The sequence below is a fragment of the Conger conger genome, chromosome 2, assembly GCF_963514075.1.
Source record: "Conger conger chromosome 2, fConCon1.1, whole genome shotgun sequence".
In the NCBI taxonomy this organism is placed as follows: Eukaryota; Metazoa; Chordata; class Actinopteri; order Anguilliformes; family Congridae; genus Conger; species Conger conger.
The window spans coordinates 76551368-76575367 of NC_083761.1; the positions used below are offsets into that span (position 1 = coordinate 76551368).

The 24000-nt window shown below is 48.7% G+C and overlaps 1 protein-coding gene across 3 annotated transcripts in view; it reads right to left on the reverse strand.

Annotated features, from left to right (window-relative positions):
• The window catches only part of LOC133121908 (pre-B-cell leukemia transcription factor 1-like), a 44967-nt gene that overhangs the window by 14028 nt on the left and 6939 nt on the right, over nucleotides 1-24000 (reverse strand). For 2 of the 3 annotated variants that reach the window (XM_061231464.1, XM_061231463.1), the window contains exons 2-3: nucleotides 19963-20073; nucleotides 12617-12690 (exon numbers count right to left, since the gene is read on the reverse strand). In XM_061231464.1, the coding sequence (XP_061087448.1) occupies nucleotides 12617-12690; nucleotides 19963-20073 (185 nt within the window). The remainder of the gene's footprint in view (nucleotides 1-12616; nucleotides 12691-19962; nucleotides 20074-24000) is intronic. The other variant, XM_061231465.1, reaches the window with a different exon arrangement.

A 24000-nucleotide genomic window follows, 5' to 3' on the forward strand; every position in this document is an offset into this window, starting at 1 on the left:
AGGGGGCGCCTTCTAGCACTCGCTCACGACGCCAGGCGCTTGGACATTACGTTACGTTACGTTACATTACATTACATTACATGAATGGCATTTGACAGAAGCTCTTATCCAGAGCGACGTACAGTTGATTAGACTAAGCAGGAGACAATCCTCTCCTGGAGCAATGCAGGGTTAAGGGCCTTGCTCAAGGGCCCAACGGCTGTGCGGATCTTATTGTGGCTACACCGGGATTAGAACCACCGACCCTGCGTGTCCCAGTCATTTACCTTAACCACTACGCTACAGGCCGGACGGCAGGGGCTTGGACGCCCTCTCACACTCTGTGAGGTCAGACTGCGACAACCCGTTGGATGATAACGAAGGCCAAACGGGCTCCTGACCGGGTCAGAAAAACGACACGAACGCAATACTACCTCCTGATTGGTTAACTAGATTCGAAACCTCAAGACCAAGTTCAAGGCAATCGTGCCCATATTTTTTTGAGGTGTAGGAAAAACAATCAAGGAGCCCCGCAAGCCAGTTAAAATGGGCTGGGGATGGCGTCTCACACCGAGCGAAGACAGAACGTTTTTCTTACGATTGGGGACCTACAGTGTACACCCAACCTTTAGGGACCCGATTGGTCAATCTAACAGGGCAGCTGGAAGTGAATGAGAATATGGAACTCAGGCTCGGGAAGATTCTATGCGCTCCATCCACTCATTCCTTCCCTCACGTCCTATCCTTGGCTCCGCCCAACGGAGGAGGCAAGGAAAGCGAGGTTAGGAGAGTCCTTAAAGGTGGAGGACCTCGAAGGACTTCCGGGTGAGGTGAGAACCGAGGAGACCAGGACGGATTGGAACGTGCCCTACTTGCGGAACCCTGAGGACTCGCTGGAACCCCCACAGCCAATCGGAGACACAAGGGGCATGGGTGTGGCCAATGGGATGCTGAGGAGGCTGGGAAGAGGGAGGTACTACAAGCAGTAAATGGAAACATAAGATAAGAGCTCTGTACTTAACGGGTCACTACTTAAGTCTGTGCGTTCGTCCTGTTTGAACAGGCATCAAGAGGGAAAATATGTTCATCATCACCACTCCAGATAGAGAGATACGTATAAATGCACTCTAGGTCTGAGGTCAATGAGTGCTTTGCATTGTGAGAGTAGCATGGGTTGTTACTTAACTGATGTGAAGCCAGAACACAGGAACCAAAACTAACAGCTGGATATGTGCTGAAATGAATCCGCTGATCTCAGATCTGTGGTTAACAGCTGGATCTGTGCTGAAGTGAATCCGCTGATCTCAGATCTGTGGTCAACAGCTGGATCTGTGCTGAAATGAATCCGCTGATCTGAGATCTGTTGTTACCGAACAGTTTGATCAGTGCTGAAATGAACGTGCCGATCTCAGCTCAGTTTAAGATTTTGATCGAGCTCCCTCTATGCATCCCTCTCTGTCACGGCATCCCCATGCAAAAAAACAACAACAACAACAACAACAACAACAACAACAACAAAAAACAGGAAGTCCACACCCAAGTATCTCTATGACAACCAGGTATGTTATTTAAAAAAACAACAAGAAAAAGAGCATTCTTTGACCAGCAGGACTGTAGAGTCACATGATTTTTCACGGCATGGCGGCAGTCCAACATGGACAGACACGACGGCCAATGAGCAGCATGCGTGGAATCAGAGCTGACGGCCAGGACAGCAGCGTGACCTGGAAAACCGGCTGAATTATTTAACTCTCCAGACCACCGCCATCCTCAAAACGGATGCTGCAGAGAAAGAGGGTTTTTGAATCCACGTTGTGGTTATGTGATAATATTAGGAGCGGTTAATTTTATTTTCCCCACAGTGACAGGAAGTTGGCGGCACTCGACTCCATTATTTACTCCAGGTCACTCAGCTTAGAGCTGCATGCCATGTTTTGGAATATTTCTTTTTCCCAAAATTCTGCATTCTAGAACTAGAGCTTTCCATCGCCAGTAGTGATCGTAACATCAGCGTTAGAATGTTCAGTTACAAATAGTCTAATCACACCTTTGTGACCTCACACCTTAAAGGGTTTTAAGGCAGACCAGGCGTTCTGATTGGCCGGGGCCAGGCTTAGGGAGCAGAGAGTTCTGTGCCACGCCTCCTCTACCCTTTTACACCTCTCTCTTCCCCACTCTTTCCCTCCCCTCATCCCTCTCTCCTCCTGCCTCTTCCCCCGGCTACAGTCTAATGCCCTGTGACTCCCCTAATTACTGCAATTAAGCCTGATTGCTATTAATTACCCCCACACACGCTTAAACACACACACAGACGAGCTTACACACACACAAGCACACAAACAAGCATGCGCACACATGCAGACACACACACACAAACAAGAATGTGCACACGCAGACACACAAACACACACACACACACACAAAGCCATCATAGCATTTTCCTCACTCACCCACTCCTGCCCCCCCGTTTGTGCTTTCTGTCCCCCCTGGCCCCCCCCCACGGCCCGTTCTCCATTTCGACTTCTGCAATCCCTCATGCTGTCAGTCTCCCCCCCCTCCTCTCTCTCTCTGCCGACAGACAGTATTAGCATTTTAATTGCATCAGCTCCCTCGGGAATTCAGCACTTTACACTCAGGGGGGCACAGAGGGAAAAGAGAGAAAGAGAGGAGAGAGAAAGAGCAGGTAGAAGAGAGAGAGAGGGAGGGGAAGAGAGAAAGAGAAAGAGAGAGCAGAAGGATGAGAATAAATGGAGGAGCCTGACAGCTATAGAGCAAGGAGCCAAACAGGAAATACACTAGTGAGAATGAGCCAAACAGGAAATACACTAGTGAGAATGAGCCAAACAGGAAATACACTAGTGAGAATGAGCCAAACAGGAAATACACTAGTGAGAATGAGCCAAACAGGAAATACACTAGTGAGAATGAGCCAAACAGGAAATACACTAGTGAGAATGAGCCAAACAGGAAATACACTAGTAAGAATGAGCCAAACAGGAAATACACTACTGAGAATGAGCCAAACAGGAAATACACTACTGAGAATGAGCCAAACAGGAAATACACGACTGAGAATGAGCCCAACAGGAAATACACTGAAGCTGAGCTCTTTCTTATTAATGATGTTCCACACAGTTGATTTCAGTAGACGTGTTGTTTGGCCTATGTCTCCGACTTCTCTTTTCTCATTTCTTAGCCGCATAAGACCTTGACTTTCATTGACAAAACTTTGGTCCCCGTGTCAATAAACGCCAATAACAGACCCCAAAAGCAATCAAAAGCCTAGAATCAAGGATAGATACTGAAAGCTCTCAAAAACTGTGGAGTACAGAGCCAAATCAAGAAAAAAATTGTTTGTCCCAAGACTTACGGAGCTCACTGTCTGTGTGTGTATGACATTATAATCCACATACAGTGGGCACAAGTATTACTGGCTACCCTGACTTGCAATGCACTAAAAACAATACAATTAAGAGATAAAATGCCAACATGTAAAAAATACTGTACTTCATTAGTGTTTCAATGGAACCAATCAAACATTAATTTAGGGAAAAACGAGTTTTACACCAAAATCAAAGTTTCATCATTATTGGCACCCATGGTTTAGTACTTGGTGCTTGACCAGGTTGAGGAGCACATTTAAAGGGACTTTGGACCGCTCCTCTACACAGATCCTTTACATTCTGCGGTCTGCGTTTACCAGCTGCCTTCTTGAGCTCAGCCCGCAGGTTTCTGTTCGGATTGCGGTCCGGCCGAGAAGGCCTCATAGAAACATTTCTGTGTGGATGACTTAGGTATGCTTAGGGCTATTGTCTTGTTGGAAAGTCTACAACCAAGTCTCAGCCTTGTGCTAGAGGCAACCAGATTGTCAGCCAAAATGGCCCGATACGTTGTGGAATCCATTATGCCACTGGCCTTAACCTCTGCCCCTGACCTGAATGAAGGTGCTGTTGTCAGATGACACTAAAATGAAACGTTTTGGTCAGATACAGCATCGGCATGTTTGCCATCTAAACAGAAACTGACTGTCCTCACTCGCTCACAAACTGAAGAGTCAGGAGTGACTGACTGACTGACTCGCTCATTCGCTGACTGACTGACAGATTAACACACTCACAAAATGAAGAGTCGGGACTGACTGACTCCCTCACTGACTCGCTCACACGCAGAGACTGAAGAGTCAGGAATGACTGAATGACTGACTCGCTCACACACAATCTGAAGAGTCAGGAATGACTGAATGACTCGCTTGCTGACACGCTCACACAGAAAATGAAGAGTCAGCACTGACTGACTGACTGACTGACTGACTGACTGACTGACTGACTGACTGACTGACTGACTGACTGACTGACTGACTGACTGACTGACTGACTGACTGACTGACTCCCTCACACGCTGACTCGCTCACGCTCACACACACTCACACACAGAAACTGAGGAGTCAGGGCACACCCCGGTAGCAGCAGCGATAGTTAACAGTCATATTGTTGCCGTGGCGATGCCAGCTCTCCCTGGCACCGTTGGGCTCCCCCCTCTGCCCCCCCTCCCCATTTTAATTAACACCGCCTCTTAAGGAGTGCTTAAAGACCTTGTGAAAAATGAACACTCATTTGAGAGGTCATTAATTTGCACAGTTATGCAAATTAGGTGGCAATTAAGCCGTAGTTCCGAGGAGCCGCTCCCATTTATAACGATTGAACGAGGAAGATGACAGAACCAAAACAGAGACTGCACAGGGCTCTAGAAACAGTGTACTAGTGTACTACAACACACACCTACTGTCCTGTTCTCCAGTACAGCACACACACACTGTCCTGTTCTACAGTACAGCACACACCTACCGTCCTGTTCTAGTGTAGTACACACCTACTGCCCTGTTCTACAGTATAGTACACACATACTGTCCTGTTCTAGTGTAGTACACACCTACTGCCCTGTTCTACAGTATAGTACACACCTAGTGCCCTGTTCTACAGTATAGTACACACATACTGCCCTGTTCTACAGTACAACACACATACTGCCCTGTTCTACAGTACAGCACACACATGCTGCCCTGTTCTACATTGTAGTACAGACATACTGCCCTGTTCTACAGTACAACACACACCTACTGCCCTGTTCTAGTGTAGTTCACACCTACTGCCCTGTTCTACAGTATAGTACACACCTACTGCCCTGTTCTACAGCATAATACACACCTACTGCCCTGTTCTACATTGTAGTACACACATTCTGCCCTGTTCTACATTGTAGTACACACCTACTGCCCTGTTCTACAGTACAACACACATACTGCCGTGTTCTACAGTACAGCACACACATACTGCCCTGTTCTACAGTATAGTACACACATACTGCCCTGTTCTACAGTATAGTACACACATACTGCCCTGTTCTACAGTACAGCACACACCCACTGTCCTGTTCTACAGTATAGTACACATATACTGCCCTGTTATACATTGTAGTACACACATACTGCCCTGTTCTACAGTACAACACACACATACTGCCCTGTTCTACAGTATAGTACACACCTACTGTCCTGTTCTACAGTATAGCACATAGTGTGTGTGTGTGTGTGTGTGTGTGTTTGGGGGGGGGAGTGGGGTTCGTGTGTATGTGTATGCATATGTAAGTATGTTTGGGGGAGAGAGTGTTGGATGAGTGTTTGTGAGCGTGTGTGTGTGTGTGTTTGGGGTGTGTGTGCATGTGTAGGTGGGTTTGGGAGAGTGGGTGTTTGGGGTGTGTATATGTAAGTGTGTTTGGGGGTGTGTGTGTGTGTGTGTGTGTGTGTGTGTGTGTGTTTGGGAGAGGGGGTGTTTGGTGTGTGTGTGTGTTGGGGGTGTGCATGTGTAGGAGTGTTTGGGAGAGGGGGTGTTTGGTGTGTGTGTGTGTGTGTGTGTTTGTTTGAGGCGTGTATATGTAAGTATGTTTGGGTGTGTGTGTGTATTTGGGGGAGAAGGTGCTGGGTGTGTGTGTGTGTGTGTGCGCATATGTAAGTATGTTTGGGACAGTGGGTGTTTGGTGTGTGTGTGTGTGTTTGGGTGTGTGTGTGTTTGGGGGAGAGGGTGCTGGGTGTGTGTGTGTGTGTTTGGTGTGTGCATATGTAAGTATGTTTTGGAGAGGGGGTGTTGGGTGTGTGTGTGTGTGTGCATATGTAAGTGTGTTTGGGAGAGTGGGTGTTGGGTGTGTGTGTGTGTGTGTGTGTGCATATGTAAGTGTGTTTGGAGGAGTGTTAGGGTTACGGTTAGTGTTTGTGCGTGTGTGTGTTTGGGGGAGTGGGTGTTGGGTGTGTGTGTGTGTGTGTGTGTGTGTGTGTGTGTGCATATGTAAGTATGTTTGGAGGAGAGGGTGTTTATTTTTTGTTTAGTGTGTGTGTTTGTGTTTGTGCGTGTGTGTTTGGGGGAGTGGGTGTTGGGTGTGTGTGTGTGTGTGTGTGTGTGTGTGTGTGTGTGCATATGTAAGTATGTTTGGAGAAGAGGGTGTTTGGTGTGTATATATGTGCGTGTTGGGGGGGGGGGGGGGGAGTGTATATAAGTGTGTGTTTGGAGGAGTGTTTGGTGTATGTGTGTGTGTGTGTGTGTGTGTGTTTGGGGGAGTGGGGGGATTGTTTTGATTGCCTCTCCTTGCTGGCACGGCACCAGGTCTGAGGAGAGAGCAGAACAGTTGGGGAGAGAGAGTGGATGTAGAGCCAGCTCCCATTAGTTTTAATTAATCCTTAATTAGTCTGGATTACGAGTTTGGGCTCTCAGAGCACCAACCGACACCCCCCCCCCCCCCCCCCCTTCCTCTCTCACACTCGCGCACACACACACACACACACACACACACACACACCACACAAACACAATCCAACAGAGGCCACATTTACATAGTTTTAATTAAGGAGATGGGGTCTTCCTTAACGAGCAACAAGCTGGCCCAGGGAGAGAGGGGGGAGAGAGGGTGAGGGAGGGAGCAAGACACGGAGCAAAAGACAGAGTGTGAGAAGAGCGAGCGAGAATGAGAATGAGTGAAAGAGAGAGCAAAACGGAACATGACAAAGGAATGAAAAGAACGGGGAAAAACATTTTTTTACCCAAAATAAAAAAAATGTAAAATTAATGAGCATTTTTCTCATGGTAAAGAATAAATCTCCCAACAATAAAATCCAAATGTCTCCACACACAAAGAGATGGGAGGGCACTAATGACTGACAAGCACCTGGCCCAATCACTGCAGGCATTTGGTAATAATTAGTGAGTGATAAATTAAAGTGAGACTCTCATTGACAAGAGAGAGGGTCTGCCAAAGTGGAGGTTTCTCATCCTCACCACCGATAGATTTTTAGGATGAAATAACACCCAAAAATGAAATTTATAGTTTGTGAAACAAAATGTTTGCATCACCACAAACTAAACTAATTGATTTTAAATAACTCTCATAACTACTCCACATGTAAGGGCTCTTCGCTGAATACCAATAATGACTGAGAAATTTTTTATTTTTTTATTACACTTACAACAAGCCAATCCACACACAAAAACATGCCTTAACAGATACCAGACCATGGGGTCCATCCAAAAACTGGAACAGAGCCTTAACAGATACCAGACCATGGGGCCCATCCACACACTGTAACAGAGTCTTAACAGATACCAGACCATGGGGCCCATCCACACACTGGAGCAGAGCCTTAACAGATACCAGACCATGGGGCCCATCCACACACTGGAGCAGAGCCTTAAAAGATACCAGACCATGGGGCCCATCCACACACTGGAACAGAGCCTTAACAGATACCAGACCATGGGGCCCATCCACACACTGGAACAGAGCCTTAACAGATACCACACCATGGGGCCCATCCACACACTGGAACAGAGCCTTAACAGATACCAGACCATGGGGCCCATCCACACACTGGAACAGAATTGTATTAGTGCTAAACTTATTAAACACCCCTGTGCAATTATATGTATATGGCAATTACAAAACAATTAGCTCTGAAAGCAATTCCTCAGCACTGTAATGGACACAAATTCTTTTTCAAAAACTTCCAACAGGAAACTGCCTAGAACACAGAATCAAAGGATTCCAGAATTTTCCCACCCAGGTCTGCCCGCAAGACGGGGTTGGAACAGACTATGATTTAACCACTAAAACCAGGACTATTAAAGCTGAACATTTTTTATTCAATGCACATTATTTATTTACATGCCGAGTTGGAGCTCACAGCGACACTTTGACCACACGTACAAGTGTGAACACCAACTGCCACAACCCAAAGCAGCACCCCCCCACACACTAGGAGTCGCTTTCCTCTCCCGATGGTGATAACGAGAGAAGCAGAAGGTTTCCTGAGCCACTGGGGTGCCACTGGGTTGCCACCAACACGAAAGGCTCACTTTCACAAGCCAGATAAATAAATAAGCACATTTAAGACCGCAGCCCACACCAGACTAGGCCAGAGCAGGGGCTACGGGTGACTGCGCTCCCCCAGTCAGAGAGCTTGTGTCGGGGGGAGGGGGGGAGGCTGTCAGGGCCAGAGGTCTGGAAGATATCAGCCGTCTGCCACTCCAGAGTAGGGAAATGGACAGAGTAATTACTGTCGCTCCTGCACCCTCATCAATCAAGGCTCTCCCTCTTTCTTACTCTCCTCCTCTCACCCTTTATCTTTCGCTCCTGCTCTCTCTCATTCTCCCTTTCCTTTATTCTTTCACTCTTTTGCTTTCTCTTTACTTTCACTTCCTTCCTCTGGCTGTTTCTTTTCTCCTTCTCTTCTGCTTTCTGCCCTGACTGGAGGGCTGCTGTTCTGCTTGTACGCAGTATATTCACCAGCAAACTAGCCCCACTGAAACAGTCCCCTGCTCACTCTTAAGTCTCCAGTGTAGCCCTTCCTAGCCTAGCATAGCATAGCATAGCATAACACAATGGCAAGAACAGGCCATTCAGCCCAGAAATGCTCGCCTTCTCCTACCACTAAAGTGTACCTCACGCTTACGTTAGGCAAGAGCTAGACGGTATCTAACACCGTATCAGGCCTGGTCTTGGGAAAACCCTCCAGAGCTCCGGCCTCCAGTACGAGGAGCCCACGGTTGAATATTCCCAAGCCCGACGGTTCCAGGCGCCGCTGGGAAAACGCCGGGCGTTCCCGGGAGCCGCCATCGCTCTCCTGTCACAGCGCCGCGCGCGCTAACGGGCTCTGGCGGGAAAAGGTCACGCGCTGACATTATTAGGCCAACTAATTTATGCAGCTATCCTTATTTTAACTATTCTTTTGCATAAGGGTGAGTGGCCACAACTCAAACTGGCGCCTATCTTAATTTCTCTGCCAGCTAACAAGCAGTCTGAGCACTCGCACGAGTGACTGAATAAACGAGTGTGCGAACACTCCATCCTCTACGGAGGCTCAGTCCGATGGCCGAAACCGCAAACCGTCAAACTAAGGGTTTGAGTTTGTTCATCCAACACCGATTTTGACTGCGATGCATGTCAAAACACGCAATTTTCCACTATGTGTAGATTGAATAGTAACAGCCGTATGATGGTCAACTTGGCTAATTGTTCTCTCGGTATTTGGCAGCCATGTTTGTCCGCAATAAGCTAGACTGGTGGCCAACGTAAAGAAATGTGAATGCCCTTTAAAATCAGCGAAAGAAGTCGCCGTTGAATGCATTCAACCTGGTCATACTAAACCAGACTACAGGCCTCCGATCATGCATGAACAGACAGGTTAATGCAAACACACGCGCGTGCACACATGCAAACACAAGCGTGTGCACACGCGCGCACACACACACACACACATTTTGCCCAGAGCAAGTGTATCCTTCATCTTCACAAAAAAAACTAAACATTTGTGCCTGCCCCCCCCCCCCCCCCCCACCTCCCCCTCACCGCTCTCTCCCTCCCTCCCTCCCTCCGCCATTCCCTCCTTCCCACCCCCCTGGTTTCAGCTCATAAATAAATTGCGAGGTTTTCAAGCCCTATAGAAATTTATGAGCAACTTCGGCTAAAAATGAATAAAAACTGATAATTAAATGTTTCAAACGGAGCCTGAGAAATGGCTCAATTAAGCCCGAGTGACACAGAAGACGACTTCAAGCCCTGATGCTGCAGTTCACAAGGGGAAATCACTGATCTGGGATCAGCCCGTAGAATGAACTGATACTACAGTTCACAGGAGGGGAAGTCACTGATCTGGGATCAGCAGGTAGACAGAACTGATACTACAGTTCCCTGGGGGGGAAACACTGATATGAGGTCAGCCTACAGACCCAGTAGACAGAAATGATACGACAGTTAACAGGGGGAAATCACTGATCTGGGATCAGCAGGTAGACAGAACTGATACTACAGTTCACTGGGGGGAAAACACTGATCTGGGATCAGCAGCACAGTCCCCCGGTTCGGACTGGGCTAAGAAAGAAAAGAGAAATTGATGAGAAACAGGAGGAGAGAAATGGAGGAAGAGGAATGCCGAGAGAGGAGTGAAACTGAGAGAGGGAAGAGAGTGACAGGGAGAGGAAGATCAGAGGAGGATGAATAAAAGACAGAGTGAAGGGAGACAGCAGACAAAGACACTGATAGAACAGGGCAGGAGGGAACAGGAACGGTGGGCCCCGGCGAACACTCGTTCGATTGTGCGCATCTTGGCAAAACTAGAATATCTTTGTCATGCCAATAGGGCTATTTTTACTGCGAACCACTAGAGTGGGAGAGACTGGTGGGGGGGCCACAGGGAAACTGGAGGGAGGGAGGGGGAGAGAGGGGAGAGAATTGTCTTTCAACTTTCCCTTTCAGAGCTCTTAGAACATTCTTTCGCTTTTTTTTTCTTCTTTAATTCCATTAAAGAATCCAAAGCACACAAATTACACAATCCCACCCTCGAAAAAAAGGTTGTGTTGAAACTGAGAAAAGGACAGAGCGATAGAGAGAGAGAAAGAGAGAGAGAGAGAGAGAGAGAGAGAGAGAGAGAGAGAAGGCAGAACATTTTCCTTAACAATGAAAACAATCCGGCAAACTGCACTGGGAGGAATTTTCTGCCCCCTCCCCCACTCTCCCCTCCCCCAGCACACACATTACCATATCAAAGCACAGAGTTCAGTACGCTCTCCTCTTTCAAGAGCCAGAGAGAGGGGGAGAGGGAGGGAGGGAGAGAGGGGGAGAGAGAGGAGAGGGTAGGAGGGAGAGAAAGAGAGAGAGAGGGAGGGAGGGAGGTAGGGAGAGAGAAAGATTGAGAGAAGGAGGGGGAGAGAGGGAGGAAGAGAGAGAGGGAAGGAGAGGGAGAAACTACATTCCACTCTGCTGCTCTCACTGTGTGTGTGTGTGTGTGTTGCATATGAGCATGCATAGAGGTGAAGGCATGCACACACACACGCTCTAGTCTGGTCTCCCAGCACCAGGAGGACATTAGGTAAATAAGACAGCCGGTTGCCCAGGCAACAGAACCCCCACCCCCCGCCCCAATTCAGCCTCCCCTTTGCTCTCTGCCAATAGGGGATAAGCCAGAAGGGGTGATTGACAGGTCGCCCTGACCGCCAGAAATGGATTCCTCTTACACTCTGTGCGTGCATGTGTGTGTGTGTGAGAGAGAGAGAGAGAGAGAGAGAGAGAGCGAGAGAGAGAGAGAAGGAGAACAGGAGTGTGTGTAAAACAGAAAGCAAGGAGACACGAGCAAAAGAAGGGTTTGAGCAGGAGTCTGGGGAACAACTGAGCCTCAGCAGAACATACTGATGCTAGTGTATGAGTGCACCCCTACACTACACACACACTACACCTACACTACACACACCACACCTACCCAACACACACACTACACCTACACTACACCTACCCAACACACACTACACCTACACTACCCAACACACACACTATACCTACCTAACACACCATATCTATACCTACACTACACACACTACACCAACACTCACACACTACACCTACACTACCCAACACACACACTACACCTACACTACCCAACGCACACACTATACCTACCTAACACACCATATCTATACCTACACTACACACACTACACCAACACTACCCAACACACACACACTACACCTACACTACCCAACACAAACACTACACCTACACAACCCAACACACACTACACCTACACTACCCAACACACACTATACCTACACTACCCAACACACACTATACCTACACTACCCAACACACACTATACCTACAATACCCAACACACACACTATACCTACACTACCTAACTCACACACTACACCTACACTACCCAACACACACATGGCAGTGAAAAGGGCTCAAAAGGCCCTTTGATTGACAGATGGGTTTGTTTTCATTATGGGAGATTTTGGGTCGGAGCTGTTTAGCTACTAGTTAATACATCAAACCGATGCCAGTGGAGGATGGGCATGCCCCTATAGCCGGGATTTCTCAAGATTTCTTCCCATCAGGGAGTTTTTTTCTCACCACTGTTTGAGGGTTTTTCTCCCCTAAGGGTGTTGTTTACCTCATATCCTATAGGGAGGCTTAGGGCTTATTCCCTTCTGTGTTATCTGTAAAATGTCTTTGTGACATTCTTCTGCGAAAAAGCGCTACACAAAACCGGTTAAGGCTAGAGCACCCTGCTGGTTCCAGCCCAGGGTAGGATGAGGCTCACCTGTTTTCTCCTTGATCTCACACAGGACGCTGAAGAGGGCCGGTTTCATTCTGTGGCAGTTCAGGGCGTGCTTCCTATCCCAGAGAGAAAGAGAGAGAGAGAGAGAGAGAGAGAGAGATGGAGAGAGTGCGAGTGAATCCCAAATACAGGAGGGCCCATGAAAAATCACCAGTGAGCTCAGCTGCCGATCCATCGCAGACGGGAGAAATATGCCACTCAAGTTTTTAAAATTTAATTTCAATTTAAAATGAGCCAGCAGCGTTCCTGGGCTTTACATTCCAGTGGCAGCACGCTCAGAGGTTCGGAGAGCAGAGACAACCACTAAAGGCCACACCGAATCGCTTCTTCATCCAGCGGCCAACAGTCATTCTGCAGTTTTCTCACAGTGGACCTGTAGGCCTTCACGAACAGCGTCTCACGCTCTCGAACCGGTTTGAACCGCATTACAACCCATTAGTTACCATAGCGATTTCAAACCGGGCAGCTGTCCAAAATGGGCGAATTTGACTGGCTCCTGAAAAATGGTTTGGATGAAATGCACCTTTGGCTTTCACCTCTGAATAAACATTCTTCCCACTAGAGGTTTTGCTGTGATTTGATTTTTGCGGTTCCCCCCATGGTTCAGAAATGGGAGTAAGGTTAATAGGAGTTTGTGAAAGCGGTTAGTTTGCACGTTACCGGAGCACAGCGAAAGACTCAAGGCTCCTTCGGGTGGGCTACAATTTCAGCGCACGCTAACGGAAGTTTAACAATAATCAGTCACCGTCCGACATTATGGGACACAACATAAAGCAAGAACGCAAGCTCATCACCTGTTCATGAGCCCACCTGCGTGTGTCCAAAACTGCCCTGAGTGACACACTGCGGTTTCTCCTCACGCAAGCAGCCCAAAGGGCTAACGTAAAAACGCTCGAGCGAGCGTGTGAAAAATCGAAGGCTTCGCATCCTCACAAGAAAAACCAAGTCAACTTATGATTATTCCAGTTTCACACCACTTGACTAGACACGAGGCGGACGGAGACATTGCAGAACCTGATGCTAATTGGATGGTGCAATGGTCCTTTCATCAATGGAGTTGAACTGAAGTTTGTTCAGTTCAACTCAATTAAAATTCAACGAGCACAGAGCTTTTCACTGACAGTCACAAAGTCACAAAGACAGTTGACAGGAAAATAAGAGAAATTACCTGCCTGAACACCAGGACTATCCCAGTCTGGAAGAGAAAACAGCCAGAAAACGGCTAGAAAAGGCGGCCCAGGTGAGGGTAGTCTTTCTTACTGCACATGTCAACAGTGACTACAGGGGCACTAGTCCCGATTTGGAGGGGGCGATTCTTCTACCAACAGCCTATTTTGCCAGTATTAAAGACCAGCCAATCAGATGTGGAGTTTGGAGGTTCTCCCTGTGCCTGCGTGGGTTTCCTCTGGGTAACCTGGTACACCGGTTTCCTCCCACAGTCCAAAGACATGCAAGTTTGGCTACTTGGGGGAGTCATTACCAGGGGCATTTGTTGTAAAAGAGCATGCGTGCTCAGTCAACCTACCCTGCATATACAGTATAAATGGTAATTGGTAAATGGCAGGCATTTATATATCGCCTTTATCCAAACCGCTGTACAATTGATGCTTATCATACACCCATTCTTACACACACTCACACACCAACGGCGATTGGCTGCCATGCAAGGCACCAACCAGCTCGTCAGGAGCATTTAGGGGTTAAGTGTCTTGCTCAGGGTCAATAAATGACACCAGTCCACCGATAAGATTCCTCAGGTGGACAGTCCTATAGGCTCGGAACACTTAACACCTAACACAGCTATTAAATAAAGGCGGGGGGTAACGGACTCTGGATCAGTGCTTCGAGGAACTGGCCCTGTCCGCACAGTTCAGAGACATTCCGACTACATGGGCCGGCACTGTAATTCAGAGCGATTTACAGATTACATTTTTACCTACAATCCATTTATACAGCCTGATATTTTACCGAAGCAATTGAGTTTAAGTGCCGTTCTCAAGGGTACGACCGCAGGCACCGGGGCCGACAGCGGAACCCACGGCCTGAGTTATCGGGCCCCGGGTCCCAGCCCACCCCCGGGAGTCACCCCCAGAGGGTTCGCTGACACCCCCCCCCCCCCTGCCACCCAGGACTCCAACGCAGCCGTGCAGTCCTTCTGATGACCAAAGGTATCAAGGTTTTCACACGTCAGCGGTCTAAGGCAGGGGCGTCAAACTGAATTCCCAGGGGGCCGCAGCGTCTGCAGGTTTTTGGGGTTTCCTTACAATCAGTTGTCAATTAAGGCCTTGTGTGGATTCTTTAGCCAATCGATGACTTGAATGAACCACAGGTGCCGAGAACATCCCAAAAACCAGCAGACACTGTGGCCCTAGATTCCCTTGCCCCTTCGATGTCAGCTGACTGCAGATTCTCCATTACCCCTGAAACTTAAAAATGTTGTCTAATAAATATATAATAAAGTGCTCGCTAAGTATATATTCAAAAAGTGTTTTATGAATTCTCAGCGATATGCAGGAAATCTCAGTGGCCTCTAATACTGCATCAGACACTGAGCACTGGAAATACAGTCACTGCGGGAGCAAAATCTAAAACTGAAAGTCATAATTTAAATACAGTCACTACGAAAAGGTATGAACTGTGTGCATCATCGAGCTGAGAACATCAAAAGACAATGGAAAATATGGGATTTATATCTTGGCGGAAATTGGGCAGGACAGTGGTTTTCCTTCCAAAAAGTGTCGGGCATAAAGAAACAATGAGGGCAGGCTGAAAGATATGGGGGTCACACAGACGTTAGAGGATCTGCTCGGAAACCTGACCAAAAAAAAATAAAAATATAAGAAAATACTTTTCTTTGTGCAGTGCAGCAGATGAATTTAATTACAGTGCCAAAATGTGAGTTTGGGGAGGGGGGGGGGGGGGGGGGGCTTGGTTTCAGGACAAGGGTCCTGTTGGTACCTTGCGTATCAGGACTTACAGAATTACCCAATATGACAACTGTGGTTGGGTTAAAAAAAGGATACGCCTGCATCCTGCGTTATAGTGACTGGTTTCAGGCACACAGCAAGCTCTCGGTGGGAAAACATTGAGCGTGCGCAAGCATGGTATCAGCATCAGGCTTTTAATCGGTGAGATGAGGGTCCGAGGCCCTTTTGGGGTGAAGAATTTCGCCTCATTTACACGCCCGAATCCCAGGTAAAGGGAGGGTGGAAAAGCAGCAGTTCTCGGCCCTTGAGGGCCCGGGAGTGGCTGATCTCTGAGCTACAGAATAACCTGCCCGCGTCTCCCACCTATAACGCCATGCAGGGGACCTGCAGCTGAAGGACAGCAACGGTGTCACATACAGCTACACACACACACACACAATCACACACGCTGCACTCACACACATCCTGCACACACAATCACACACACACACACACACACACACACACACACATGCTGCACACACAATCACACAATCGCACACGCTGCACTCACACACACACACACTGCACTCACACACACACACACACACAATCACACGCTACACTCACACACACATAATCACACACACACACACACACATGCTGCACTCACACACAATCACACACGCTGCACTCACACACACACACAATCACACACATCCTGCACACACAATCACACATGCTGCACACACACACAATCACACACACACACACAATCACACACGCTGTACTCACACACACACAGACGCTGCACTCACACATATCCTGCACACACAATCACACACACACTGCACACACACACACACAATCACACGCTGCACTCACACACGCTGCACTCACACACATCCTGCACACACAATCACACACACACACACACACACACACACAATCACACGCTGCACTCACACACATCCTGCACACACAATCACACACACACAATCACACAGACAAAATCACACATGCTGCACTCACACACAATCACACACGCTGCACACACCATCACACACTCACACACTGACACAATCACTCCACATGCTGCACACACACACAATCACACACACACACACACACACACACACACAATCACACACTCACACATGCTGCACACACACAAGCTGAATACACACACAATCACACACGCTGCACTCACACACATCCTGCACACACACACACAGGCTGCACACACGCTGCGCACACACACACACACACACACACACACACACACACACACACTCACACTCGTGGTAACCTTCGTTGCCGAGGCTGCAATCTCCCCGAGCTGTCCCCAACGCCCTGATCTCCAGGGTAAAGGATCAAACTGAATGAGTTTAACCTGCGGATCAGGGTGTGCAGTGAGCTGAAGGACTGGCCGGAGTGAGGATCAGGGTGTGCAGTGCACTGTAGGACTGACCGGAGTGAGGATCAGGGTGTGCAGTGCAGTGTAGGACTGACCGGAGTGAGGATCAGGGTGTGCAGTGCACTGAAGGACTGACCGGAGTGAGGATCAGGGTGTGCAGTGCACTGAAGGACTGACCGGAGTGAGGATCAGGGTGTGCAGTGCAGTGTAGGACTGACCGGAGTGAGGATCAGGGTGTGCAGTGCAGTGTAGGACTGACCGGAGTGAGGATCAGGGTGTGCAGTGCACTGAAGGACTGACCGGAGTGAGGATCAGGGTGTGCAGTGCACTGAAGGACTGACCGGAGTGAGGATCAGGGTGTGCAGTGCAGTGAAGGACCGGAGTGAGGATCAGGGTGTGCAGTGCACTGGAGGACTGACCGGAGTGAGGATCAGGGTGTGCAGTGCACTGAAGGACTGACCGGAGTGAGGATCAGGGTGTGCAGTGCACTGAAGGACTGACCGGAGTGAGGATCAGGGTGTGCAGTGCAGTGAAGGACCGGAGTGAGGATCAGGGTGTGCAGTGCACTGGAGGACTGACCGGAGTGAGGATCAGGGTGTGCAGTGCACTGAAGGACTGACCGGAGTGAGGATCAGGGTGTGCAGTGCACTGGAGGACTGACCGGAGTGAGGATCAGGGTGTGCAGTGCACTGAAGGACTGACCGGAGTGAGGATCAGGGTGTGCAGTGCACTGAAGGACTGACCGGAGTGAGGATCAGGGTGTGCAGTGCACTGAAGGACTGACCGGAGTGAGGATCAGGGTGTGCAGTGCACTGAAGGACTGACCGGAGTGAGGATCAGGGGGTGCAGTGCAGTGAAGGACCGAAGTGCACTCGTGCGATCGTGGCTCAGTGGTTACCAAACTATTTTGGTTGTGATTTGATAACTATTTCACTTTGCTTTTGGAGTATACTTTGTCTACTCTTTCATCACTCACTGCACCTGCCCTGTGCTCACCACGGCTACACGGCTACACGCAGAATCTGAGTGACCATCGCTACTCACAGAATCTGAGTGACCACGGCTACTCACCGAATCTGAGTCACCATGGCTACTCACAGAATCTGAGTCACCATGGCTACTCACTGAATCTGAGTCACCATGGCTACTCCCAGAATCTGAGTCACCATGGCTACTCACAGAATCTGAGTCACCATGGCTACTCACTGAATCTGAGTCACCATGGCTACTCCCCGAATCTGAGTCACCATGGCTACTCACTGAATCTGAGTCACCATGGCTACTCCCCGAATCTGAGTCACCATGGCTACTCACTGAATCTGAGTCACCATGGCTACTCACTGAATCTGAGTGACCACGGCTACAAGCAGAATCTGAGTGACCATGGCTACTCACTGAATCTGAGTGACCACGGCTGCATGGTCCTTCGGAGCCACCGAGGCTACGCGACGGATCTGGCCAGAGGCAGCAGGGTTAAGCACCCGCGCTCTTCCCACAGACGAGCCCTGCGTCGTAAAACAGCAGCTCCCAGCCAGGACCTCGTTTTTAACAAGTCAGCCGCAGGCCGTGATGTAAGGCGGGAGATAAACCTCCTGCTCTCCCCAGTGCAGCACGGAGGCGACGCGCCCATAAAATGTTGGCCGACTGAAAGAAAAGGAAAACACAATCCTACGTGGAGCAGCAGTGGAGCGAGCCAGAGATTCCTCCAGGAAGGAAGGGAAGAACGGAGGAGGAGGAGGAGGAGGAGGAGAGAGTGAGAGAACACCATGGATCGGGTTTCGGTCTGGCAAATGACACGTATCAGTTCAGACCGGTTCCACAGTAATAACAGCGCGGTAAATGGTGTTAATCTGGTCCAATACTGGAACCAGCTAGTTCTACCCTGACCAGGCCAGTTCACTTTCATTCCACAACACAAATGATGCAGGGTTCTGTGCAATGGGTTAAATTCTAGCTGACCTTGTTGGCCGGAGCATTGCTATGGTTACATGCTTGTGTGGGCTAAGCCTAAACCAAGAGCGTGTTCTTGGGATCCGGAGCACGCATTGCACAAACTGTGCCAGATTCCCTGTCCCATCACAGTGCCCACCTTCGATTTAGGTGTCCAGTCACAGAGTATGAAAACAACAGGAAGGGAAGGAGGGGGGAAAGGGACAAAGCCCCAGGCAAAGAGCCAATCAGGAGCGAAGCTCCAGGCTAAGAGCGAATCAGGTGCGAAGCTCCAGGCTAAGAGCCAATCAGGTGCAAAGCTCCAGGCTAAGAGCCAATCAGGTGCAAAGCTCCAGGCTAAGAGCCAATCAGGTGCAAAGCTCCAGGCTAAGAGCCAATCAGGGACAAAGCCCCAGGCTAAGAGCCAATCAGGGACAAAGCCCCAGGCTAAGAGCCAATCAGGGACAAAGCCCCAGGCTAAGAGCCAATCAGGGACAAAGCCCCAGGCTAAGAGCCAATCAGGGACAAAGCCACAGGCTAAGAGCCAATCAGGGACAAAGCCCCAGGCTAAGAGCCAATCAGGGACAAAGCTCCAGGCTAAGAGCCAATCAGGTGCAAAGGTCCAGGCTAAGAGCCAATCAGGGGCAAAGCCCCAGGCTAAGAGCCAATCAGGGACAAAGCCCCAGGCTAAGAGCCAATCAGGGACAAAGCCCCAGGCTAAGAGCCAATCAGGGACAAAGCCCCAGGCTAAGAGCCAATCAGGGACAAAGCCCCAGGCTAAGAGCCAATCAGGGACAAAGCCCCAGGCTAAGAGCCAATCAGGGACAAAGCCCCAGGCTAAGAGCCAATCAGGGGCAAAGCCCCAGGCTAATAGTCAATCAGGGGCAAAGCCCCAGACTAATAGTCAATCAGGGGCAAAGCCCCAGACTAATAGCCAATCAGGGGCAAAGCCTCAGGCTAAGAGCCAATCAGGAGCGAACAGGGTGAATGCGATGAGCAGCCGGGCGGGGGGTGATGGAGAGGTGATGGAGGGGGGGGGGTGGGGAGGGAGGGGGCTTCATGCGGTCCTTACTGACCTGTACTGGAAGTTGAGTGGCAGGGCCCCCTCGGCGCCCCCCCCTGCGCCCCCTCCCTCTGCGGGCTCGTCAGCTCCGGCCCAGCGCGCCGGCGCCTCCTCTGGCCAGCATCTGAACACACAGCAACAGGGGAGAGGGTGAGGGGACGGGGCGCATACACACACACACACAGACACACATATATATACATACACACACACGCACCGCCATCACCATCAGCGTCCAACGTGACCCCCCCCCGCTTCACACTCCAAACCCAGCCCCATGACACATCGCTCTCGCTGGAGCTCTTCTGATTGGCCGTGCTGCAACACGACATCACCAGCGTCATGGAGACGCGCAAGAAAACCGACCCTGACCACACGGTCCCTCAGGCCTGCACGCCACCCCCGCCCCCGGGATGCGGGGCAGGCCGCCTCCACACCTGACTCCCAGGTAGAGGGGGAGCCGAAAACCAGCAGTTCGAGGCTCTCGAGGACCAATGGAGTAACAGGGACAGCAGCCAATCGCACAGCATTAGGTCACATGTGCCACGTTTGCCCGATACAGGCCAGTGAGTGCCACATGACCAGTGTCCTGTTCAGAGAAAATCACTGCAAATACAACAAGCCCTTGTGCTGCACCCTCATTTCATATTGTCAGGAAAAAACCCAAGTGAGGTTGTGTTTTGGGCTATTTTCAGAACGTCAGAGCCGTCAGAGGACCCAGAAACACCAGGACATGAACGCATTTCACAACATCCTACAGGGAGTGACGGACCCTGCTGAAGACCCTATTCAAAGAGTGTGTTAAAATAGACTTTGCAATGCTCGTCATATCTGTTCAAAATGCCTAACTACAAAGTACCTTTCAAAAGACAGCAATAAATAAAAATAAAATAAAAAAATAAGAAAAATAATTGTGAATATTATAATCTCATTTAATATGGTCATATGCAATTCCCGATTCTGTCCTGTGGTTTTGTTGAAACGGTCTTCTTCAGGTGACCAGGTGGCAAAAATAAATAGTGTAGTGGTTAAGATAAATGACCAGGACACACAAGGTCAGTGGCCACCATAAGATCCGCACAACCGTTGGGCCCTTGAGCAAGGCCCTTAACCCTGCATTGCTCCAGGGGAGGATTGTCTCCTGCTTAGTCTTATCAACTGTACGTCGCTCTGTCAAATGCCAATAACGTAATGTAATGTAAAATTGTTATTAGACGCAGGACTAGTAGTAGCACCAGTAGTAGTAAAAGATTAATCTAATAATCCAGCTCATCACAAGGAGACCTAAGAATTTACCCTTAATCCGTCAAATTTAAAATTAGTAACCCTTTCATAAAGTGAATGTTCTTCATAACAACATTTTTCCTAATGCTATATATCCTGTAACTGCTTCATAGCGAGTGTAATAACATTTCTGCTTCTGAGTACCTTTAATATTGTAGGACGAGCAATAACTGCACACCTCATTTAAATAGATCCACGACTCCTCCCCTCCCACTGAGACAGTGCCATGTTCAACCCAGCAGCTCGGACCGAGGACTCAAAATCCGCTGCAAAATCTCAACCATCCACCTCAAGAGTTTGTGAACAAAACCCCAGAATGCATTAATGTATTAATGTACTCAGCAGTCTGCTAAAACTACATCAGCCATATAAATCAGACGTATACATCAGAAACAGAATGTCAATTTTGTCTTGGAGTGGTCGCACAGAACTTCCAATACGTTTCAGCATCTCATAGAAATATGAATAAAAATAACCAGCTTGTAGCACCTTCATTGTGTAAGCGTCAATTGCACCGTATTCAACCATCAGAGCTGAAAAGGATTCTCTTTCAGGAATTACAGATCCAGTGTGGTTCAGTCTTGTACAAGTCGCTTGCTTGAATGCTGATGTCAGGCAAAAACATGCCCACTTGCCATCGTATCACGGTTTTTTTTCTGAAAACACAACTGACAAAATCGGTTTGTTTCTGAATGCGGTTAAAATGACAGCTCTGACAATGAAACAAAAGATGCCGGACATTTTTGAAAAATGTTGATCTGTGTACTAAATGTAATCACCAAATTCAGATCTTGCAAGCTCTCGGTTTAAAAGCTGACTCAACAGCCAGGCTTACGTTTCTGCTAACGGTCTGTTTTTCTCCTCAGACTATGATCAACTGTCTTTCTCTGAGCAACACAAATGTGAACTGATATTTAATACAGCAGAACAACACATTTAAAAAAAGGAACTTAAATAATGATCAGCCAGAGAGCTGCCCAGCTCAGTTAAAAATAAAACGGTTATTATTACGACACAGGCAAGAGTAGTGGACTGGTCCCGGTGTAGTATAATGGGTAGGGAACTGGGCTTGAACCCCAGGTAGGACACTGCAGTTCTACCCTTGAGAAAGGCTCTTAACCTGAATTGTATCAGCCTATACCAGCTGTATAAAATGGATACTATGTTAAGTTAAGGTTGGCAGTTAATTGCCAGTAATGCACCATAATGAGAGAACCTCAGAGAAAGAACAGACTACATGTGGCCCCAATTGATCTCGTATGTACTTATGTTATTGAACCTGAATGAACTTATGTTACTGAACTAGTATTTGTTCTGTGGCAGTTGAATTAACACTGGACAGTCGGTGCATTAGACGTTTAGAGAGTGTTGGATCTGGTCAGCATGGGAACCCACAGAGCAATGTTCTACAGAGGAGAGCTTTAGGAGCCCCCGTACCCCTGTCCCACAGAGCAATGTTCTACAGAGGAGAGCAAAGTTAGGAGCTCCTGTACCCCTGTCCCACAGAGAGATGTTCTACAGAGGAGAGCTTTAGGAGCCCCCGTACCCCTGTCCCACAGAGAGATGTTCTACAGAGGAGAGCTTTAGGAGCCCCCGTACCCCTGTCCCACAGAGAGATGTTCTACAGAGGAGAGCTTTAGGAGCCCCCGTACCCCTGTCCCACAGAGAGATGTTCTACAGAGGAGAGCTTTAGGAGCCCCCGTACCCCTGTCCCACAGAGAGATGTTCTACAGAGGAGAGCTTTAGGAGCCCCCGTACCCCTGTCCCACAGAGAGATGTTCTACAGAGGAGAGCTTTAGGAGCCCCCGTACCCCTGTCCCACAGAGAGATGTTCTACAGAGGAGAGCTTTAGGAGCCCCCGTACCCCTGTCCCAGAGAGATGTTCTACAGAGGAGAGTGAGATCAGGGATCTTCCTCCCAAATACAGTGTGAAATGAACACCTGCCACCATCCCAAAGCAGGAAAAATCTTGATTTGTGGCCAGTAAGATTTTCTACTCCAGCAACCACTTTGGCAGGTAACCAACCAGGTTGTGTTACACTGTAAAAGGTAATGTGGCTGGTAAAATGTGGAAAATGGCTGATGACTCTTAGAATCCACAAGCCACTCCGGCCAGTGGGTGAAAAGGTTAATCTGTTGTCCTTTTCCCAAACCAATAAAGCCCAAACAGGGAACTACACCTGCAACCTCTGCTTTAGTCTCGCCCCAGATCCTTCCCTTAAGTGGGGAAAATCAGGAAGTATCACTGTAATCGGTCACTGTAAGTTAGGTCCAGCACTGTTATTCATCATTAGAATTACTGCCACCAGCAGGGCACTGAACTTCCATGATATGACATAGGGACGACACATGCTCAGGTGGTAAGAGCAGTCATCTGGCACGCTTCATCCCGCCTTGGGTGCGTCAAAGCGTCCTTGAGGAAGACACCCAACCCCCAAATACTGGTTGGTGCTTTGCATGGCAGCCAATCGCTGTTGGTGTGTATGAATTGGTGAATGAGAAGCATAAATTGTACAGCACTTTGGATAAAGTTGCTATACAAATGCAACCACTTACCATTTTACCATTTACATGAGGCCACAATTATTATTAGCAAAGTATGTCCCCAGAATTTGGGCAACCTCAACTTCATCCCCACCCTTTACGTTGGGTAAGACCAGTTCCCTAACCTCTACACTACACTACACTACACTACCACCCCTTATCTTAATCAGAGGTACAGGATCTCACCAGGACACAATTCGAAGACTCCACAATTATTCTCGCA